A 7,838-nucleotide genomic window follows, 5' to 3' on the forward strand; every position below is an offset into this window, starting at 1 on the left:
ATCAAATATGAAAAAGATTCAATGATTAATTGTGAACAAAGTTGAAAGTTCTTTACCTTTTCAAGTCATTCTCGGTATTTTGATATATTCATGAAATTAATAGTCGAAATCATGAAACTGTTTAACAAGCAAAAAAAAAAAATGAAGCCATCGAGCATTCCTTGTACGTTCTTGTTTGTGCTTGTTTTGGTCTATATGAAGTTACTAACCCCATTAAAGTTGTAAGCGTGTTTTAAGAAAAAATTGCTTCATCGATTTAAAGAGTCTGAGCAGGATTGTTTTTCAGTCCATGAGGGTGTACTTATATTCCTGAAAATGGTAGACCACCATGTCCTTCATGAGCATTTTTAATGGTGTCATGGTTTATCTTGTTTTGTCATGGTTTATCTTGTTTTGTTACAATATATACGTATACAACGCTTTAATACTATTAGTACCTCGCATTCAAAATCAATTGATTACCAGGATCTAATATCAAGTGAGGATCTAATATCAAGTGATTATCGATCCATGTAAAATTCAAACGTTATCATTAATTAATCACATAGATTCAATCATAAAACGAAATTTATTATATTAATGAATCAGTTTTGCATGGGCATCATATCATCAGTTATTGCGACGACACAACCTTACAATTAATTACCTGAACACATTAACTATCTAAAAAAGCTATATATATACGTTATATAAGAATCATTTTTCTCTTTATTCGTATTTGGAGGAGATGGTGACCTGACATCGATCAGCAGGCTGGTGTGGATCCACCGGCGTCTGGAGAAGGTGGGGATCCGCCGGCATCTGGAGGAGGTGGGGATCCACCGGCGTCTGGAGAAGGTGGGGATCCACCGCCACCAGGAGGAGGCGGCGAGACAACAACAGCAGGTGGTGACCCAGGTTTTGGAGGTGGCACCTTCTTACAGTCGTAGTAGCAGAAGCAACTATATCTGACCTCTCGCAGATGACAAGCTCCATGGAGTGCCTTCTCCCATTCTTTACACTTTCTGTCGCACGATGTGCTGATGCAAATTCCGGAGAACATCATGCTAGCCTTTTCACATATTTGTGGTTCATCCGCAGTCGCCATTTCTAGTCACGTCATGCAAAATGGAGTGTAGTTAAAATAAAATTTGTTACTTATGATAATAACTAGGGAAGAAATAAAAAATGTTTTATTCACGTGAATCATCACTACTCTTACATGATGTTTCTAATTTTCGACGTTTATAAGTAATTTAGTGTTTTCTGACGTCTTGATATGTAATCTAAGTTCCTTTGCGTTTAATTCAGAAGAAGTATAATAATTTACTTGCAATAAAACCAAGCATGATGAAATAACATTCCACTAAATGACCACATGATATTAAAATGGTAAAATGAAACTATAACACAAGAAAACATTTTGCTAGAAAACAGTCGCTGCCAACTGAAAATCTTATTTTTGTATAAATATATGACGGTATGTGTCTTGTAAAATAGTTTTCCCAAAATACAAAAATTGTACTATAAGATTAAGCAGCAAAATGAATATAATCACATCTATGCAGTTGCAGTTATTTATATAACATCTAAATCACAATTACTAAAGTAAACTAAGAAGACATAAAGAACACTCAATTGTAAAAACAGTGGTTAAATTAAATGAGCGTGAATAAATTTGATCAAGCACCTGAGATAGCAACAACGAAAATGACCACGAGGAACACAGAAATAACTAAGGATATTTTTGCCATATTGAGTTATGACGAAGAAGAGAATACTCCCAACGAGTTTGGTGTTAATGACCCAATAATTGGCATTATTTATAGAAGGAAGAAGCAGCACCAATGAAATACGTGTTAAAGATTAACACTAGTCATTAAGATGTGTTTGGCAAACTGATGACTTTTAGGTAAGAAAAAAAAAGGTTTTTCTAAAAAGCTAACAATTTCTTATTTTCCAAAAAGCCAATAAACAATTTGTAAAACAATCACAAACAAGCCCTAAATATTAAAATCTACACAAATGTTACTCGTTGGTCTTTTCACTTGTAACATAAATCCATTATGAAGTGCCAAATAAGCCATATGATGAAGTGTAAGCAACAACCTACAAACATTTATTTTCAAAAAGACAAATTGCAAGAAATTGTTTATATTAATATAAAATTTCGATTTTAATACATAGGTTTTTTTTTTCAATTATGTTATCATATTTTGAATCTTATTATAACATCAACTAAATGATCGGTTCTCACTGTTTTCTCGGTAACTATTTTTCCCGAATTGCAATAAAGTCACTAAATTTTACCAAATTTTCAATTTTGACACCGAGTTTTTTTCTCAATTATGTCACTACATTTACAATTTTGTTGGAATGTCAACCAATTCACTGATTCGGGAGATTTCATTGTGGTTTGTAAGCTCAATTTGTACAAAAAATAAATGAATGACGATTTGATGGTTCAAACTCACTTACAAGTCAGCGAAAAGACATAGTCACCATTTCAGGAGATGTTATTTTGGTTTAGAAGCTCGATTTGTACTACAAATAAATGAAGACCCCTACAACGGTTAATTTAGTGGTTCAAACTCATTAAGCATCTGCTAGATACACCTTGTAGGGGTCTTCATTTACTTGTATAAATCAAGCTTCTAAACCACAATAGCATCTCCTAAAAAGGTAAGTATGCCCTTTTCACTGACTTTCAAGCGAGTTTGATCAAGTAGATTGACCTGCACACTCTATGTGTAATATCAACCAAAATTGATTGCAATGCCAACCAATTGACAACTTACCATCAATCTAGCAGGTTACCAAATAAATGACATGATAATATTTTGATTTTGAAGCCATGTCAGATATGATGTGGTAGGATTAAGTGTCAAACATAAGGTTTGCATCGAACCCAATTTCACTTATCTGTTTAGGTCGATATTTTAATAGTTCAAACTCACTTGTAATCACCTTTTTAGGTGACACATTTTGTTTTAATGTTTAATGTTCAATTCTCGTCAGAGTATTTTACACAAATGTTATCTGAAGCTCAATATAGTGGTTCGAACTCATTTAAAAGTCAATGAAAAAGGCGTACTCACCTTTTCAGGAGATGTTATGTGGTTTACAAATTAAATTTGTAAAACAAGTAAATAAAGACCCCTAGAAGGTCAATCCAGAAGATGCTTAGTGAGCTTCTAAAGCATAATAACATCTAATGAAAGGGTAAATATGCCCTTTTCAAAGACTTGTACTGATTTTGAACCATTAGACCGTGTAAAATCCCGTCTCCCATGTATAATATTTCATTAGTGTGCATACATGATGGAAGAACAACTCGACGAGTTGGATACCCCAAATCGCCGAGTAGAAGAGTTAATGGCCGCGTGATCTTTAGAGTCTACTCGACGAGTTCGAGGACCCCAACTCAACGAGTAGGAGCTGGGTGAGAAAACCCTAATTTTCAGGGCTTTTTTCCTATTTAAATGACCTTAAGTCTTCATTTCCGCCTCCCTTATCACCCTAACACTCTGTGCGAAACCCTAATCAAGCTTCATTTGTTGTGTGTGTATGTGTGTGTGTGTGTGAGAGAGAGAGAGAGAGAGAGAGAGAGACTAATTTTGAATATTCTAGTGCACTTTTGGGAAAGAGGTTGGAGAGCAACAAGGCTTGGAACAAGAAGGGACTTCTGGATAAAGTTTTATTTCTCATCGTGTAATCGTATCGTGTCAAATTTGTGGCTGACACGTTTTCATGACACGAATACACGAATTACCAGGTCTAGCCCAGACCCACCTTTTTCAAACCAATTGAAAAAGTCGGGAACCCAATTTCACTCGGATCACCGTTAAATCGGTAGGGATTCTACATCACAGTCTTTTAATTTCTAATCCTCTCGATTGAAGTTGGCACCTAGACAACATGAGTGGGAGATCGGCATATCGAAGTTTTTGAGATTTGAGCAAACAATCATGTTATTGTTTAGTATTATATTTTCTATTATTCTAACTTCTAAGTCATATGTTTGCAAGGATGTAGCACCTCTAGTGCCCCACCCCTTTGTTTGTCCCTAAATCTTTTGTAGAATGCTAGTATTTATTAATTAATTTAGTTTGCTAAGATGGTGAGTAAAAGATGCACCAGCCCACTTATTTGTTTGTTTTGTTGAAATAATGAAAAGACACAATAACAACCATTTTCCCTTTTAATATACATAAATATTTTTTATATTTTCTTCACACTTTTGCAAGTATACGCAACACCAAATACAACCTCATTTTCTCAGACCAGCAAAATGACAACCATTTTCCCTTTGTAATTTATATATATTTGCAGTTTGTGGGTTTGATAATTTATATATGTTTGTAGTTTTCGGATGTTTGAAAATTTATAAGGAACACCTTAAAAAAAAATTTGGTTCGCCCTGCACCTATACATACACATAAATATACATATACATATATACATGCATACAACCATGTATTTATATACATATAAATTTACATACATACTACATACAAATACATGCGCATACATAGATACATAGAAATGCAAATATGTCATTTTTTCTATTAAAACCAATTTCCGTACTTTTTTTTCGCATCGCAATGTATTGTTCCGAGTTCAAACCTTGGCCATGTATTTTTACAGATTTCGGCCGACGTATTCCTAAGAAAAATTATTATTCTCCATCAATAATCACCGACGGCTTTTCCGTCATAAACTTGACCTAAATTAAGGTTTTGTATTCCGTTGCATTTCAGTCGTTTCAGTCGTTGTATTGTGACTGTATTTTTCCGTCGGTAATATTGTTGAAAAATGTACGCTTTTCTAGTAGTGAAAGCATATACCGACAGAGTAAAAAAGCTCCATCAAGATAATACAAAAGATCTCATAAGTGATTATCCATGTAATTTCCAACTGTTCTCATTTAATTTAATCTCAAAGATTCAATCATAAAAGTGATAAGTATACGATATTATTACATCACCTTTGAAAGGGCATCATATCATAAGCTATCGGTGATACAAACTGCACACTTTGTAGTTCTTCAAACGATGGCTTCGTAAAGTAGGAAGATTGTATCTTTAATTTATATTATATTTATAGATGGCTTACCATTCAAGGATGTGGAACTTTCGCCATTTAGACCTTAACCCTACAGATGAGCTAATATGGTATATGCTGATATGTCTAATTTGCTTTAGGAGGAGGTGGTGATCCGCCTTCGGCAGGAGGTGGGGATCCACCGTCCGCTGGAGGAGGTGGTGATCCACCACCAGCAGGAGGAGGCGATCCGCCAGCAGCAGGAGGTGGTTTTCCATCTTTTCCAGGAGGTGGTTTTCCATCTTTTGCAGGAGGTGACGTCTTCTCACAGTCATAGTAACAGAAGCAAGTATTTTTGCTCTCTCGCTTATGACAAGCTCCATGGATTGCCTTCTCCCAGTCTTTGCACTTTTCGTCGCACAGCTTGCTGTAGCAGTTCCCGGAGTACATCTTGCTACCCTTCTCACATATTTTTGGTGGTGGCTTAGACTCAGTCGCGATTTCTTTTCACGTCATGCAAAATTGAGTTTAGGTAGAAGAAATTTAGTTAGTTAAGATTAACAAGAAGGGAAGAAGTAGAAAATTATTGGTTTTCTCCTGAATCACTGAGTAGAAGTTGTTTCGGTTAATTCTGGATTACTGTTGTGAATTCCTTAACAAGAATTTAAATGGTAAACCCGAGAAATCACAATAATGTTTCCGTTTTTGGATGTTTATAAGTATAATAATTTAGTGTTTTTTAACGTCTTGATAACGTTATCTATGTTCAAGAAAAATGGTAATGAAGTCGTAATACAAGAAAACAAATGTTTATTAATGGATTAATAATTGTAGATCCATGTTTGAGCATATGCTCTCTTAGGAGTTCCTTCCCTAGCATCTTGCTAATGGTTAATGATTTCTTGCTGCTCCAAAAATAAGTAAATAAATAACACATAATTTTGCTAGAATACAATTGCCTTCGTCCGAAAATCTTGTTGTTGTATATATAAATAAAGACAAATTAAATTGCTTTCTATTTTTTATACCTATAAATGTTTCTGTCCAACAAAATTATAACAAATGTCAATATTTTATATTTTTTTAAACTAACTCATTAAAATTATATTAAGAATATATAAAATAAAATTAAGTTAGAATAGTAAAATGATGCAGGTAAGAATAATTATAGACATAAAAACTAAAACATAATTTAATTTGTCCTAAATAAACGACCGCATGTATCAGTAAAATAGTTTACGAGACACGTAAAGAGAAAGAGATTCCCCAAAATACAAAAATAGTGCTATAAGATTCCGGAACAAAAATATAATCACATGTATGTAATTCCCATTATTTATGTAGCATCCAAATCGCCATTAATTGAAGAAAACCAAACGTAAAGAAAAAAAAAATCTCTTTTCTGGAAACAGGGATTCAATTATAATCAGAATGTAAAAAAATTGGACGTGCATATATATTTTCGATCCAGCACCTGAGATACTAAGAGCCAAAACCAGTAGAAGGAATACAGAAGAAACTAGTGATTTTTTAACCATATTGTGTTATGACGAAGCTCAGCACACTCGCTACGAGTTGGGTGAATTAAAGGCCTGGTAATGGGGATTTATAGGCGAAGGAAGAAGAAGTTTCAACGAAATACGTGTTGAAGATGAACACTAACATTTATTAGAAAGATTAATAATATACTAAAGGGAAAATGACCCAAAAAACGTTAATTTATTTTTCACTACAATATTGTTTTACTAAAAAAAATCATATTTTCCGATTTTGTTGAATGTTAATTACTACATATATTGTTTCCCGTTGCCTCCCTCCCTGATTTAATAAACCCATCCTACAAGGATTAGAAAGTTATACCTCATTGATGACCCAATGTGCACATCATTGAAAACGCTAATTTATTAATCTTCGTTAACAATGAACATGTGAAATTGGAGCACTCAACGACATACGACCAACAAGGCAACAAGGATTTAGCCATGAATCTTTCAATCTGACCCTTTATTGAATGTTTGAAAGTGAATTCGGTGAAGAAAAGTAAATTTGTGTCAACCTTTAGGACCTTTGAAGGGTTACAAGGAAGAAAGGAGTGGCTTTTGCACTCAAAGAAGACCCCATGCATTGTAAAAGCTTGTTTTAGGACCTTTTTAGCTCAAAGTCCCATGCAAGCACGTAAAGGTTGTAACTTTACATGCTAGATCAATTGTAGAAGCATTGATCTATCTTTTGATCAAAGGTGGTACATCAGAAATCGAAGATTTAGTGAGAGGATGTGACCGGCTCGACGAGTCCATTCTTGGACTCGGCGAGTCCAAGGTTTTGTCCCATATCAGTTAAGGGTCAAAAGGACCCAGTTGAGTGTGGAAAGGTTTTAGGGGGGGGGGGGTCCCAGAGAGTGACCCAACGTTCTGGACTAAGCCTTTGTTCTGAAAGTTCATGGGACTCGACGAGTGCATGAACGGACTCGACGAGTCCAAGGCAATCTTCTTAAGGATGAAGATGTACTCAACGAGTTGTTCATACAACTCGGCGAGTCAAGAACAGGACCTGTGTATCAATTGAAGATGAACTCGATGAGTTGTTCATACAACTCGACGAGTCGGATGGAGATTCAGTCGATGTTCAATTAAAAGGAAAACCCGTCGATTCATCGCCTAACTCTACGAGTAGAGACGGGTATAAGGACAAATGGAAGGATAGGACTCGGCGAGTTGGCGAACCAACTCGGCGAGTCAGGTCAACTGGAAGTTGACTTTGAATTTGACTTTGACTTGGTCAGGGGTAAAATCGTCATTTTACCCTAAGAACAGTTA

The 7,838-nt window shown here is 35.0% G+C and overlaps 2 protein-coding genes across 2 annotated transcripts; both read right to left on the minus strand.

Annotated features, from left to right (window-relative positions):
- Positions 1-549: 549 nt before the first annotated feature.
- On the minus strand, positions 550-1,775 carry LOC145062034 (antimicrobial peptide D1-like). The gene is made up of 2 exons (XM_079009647.1): positions 1,670-1,775; positions 550-1,089 (listed from the first exon to the last, which is right to left on the minus strand). The coding sequence occupies exons 1-2, from the start codon at positions 1,731-1,733 to the stop codon at positions 746-748; spliced, it is 408 nt and encodes a 135-aa protein (XP_078865773.1). The 5' UTR covers positions 1,734-1,775; the 3' UTR covers positions 550-745.
- Positions 1,776-4,877: 3,102 nt separating this feature from the next.
- On the minus strand, positions 4,878-6,592 carry LOC145064878 (defensin-like protein 19). Its single transcript, XM_079012247.1, has 2 exons — positions 6,497-6,592; positions 4,878-5,525 (listed from the first exon to the last, which is right to left on the minus strand). Exons 1-2 carry the CDS (start codon positions 6,558-6,560, stop codon positions 5,170-5,172), a joined length of 420 nt encoding a protein of 139 aa, XP_078868373.1. The 5' UTR covers positions 6,561-6,592; the 3' UTR covers positions 4,878-5,169.
- Between the last annotated feature and the right edge of the window lie 1,246 nt (positions 6,593-7,838).

This window comes from Lactuca serriola, chromosome 7, assembly GCF_051521515.1.
Source record: "Lactuca serriola cultivar US96UC23 chromosome 7, Lser_US96UC23_V15, whole genome shotgun sequence".
Lineage (NCBI taxonomy): Eukaryota > Viridiplantae > Streptophyta > Magnoliopsida > Asterales > Asteraceae > Lactuca > Lactuca serriola.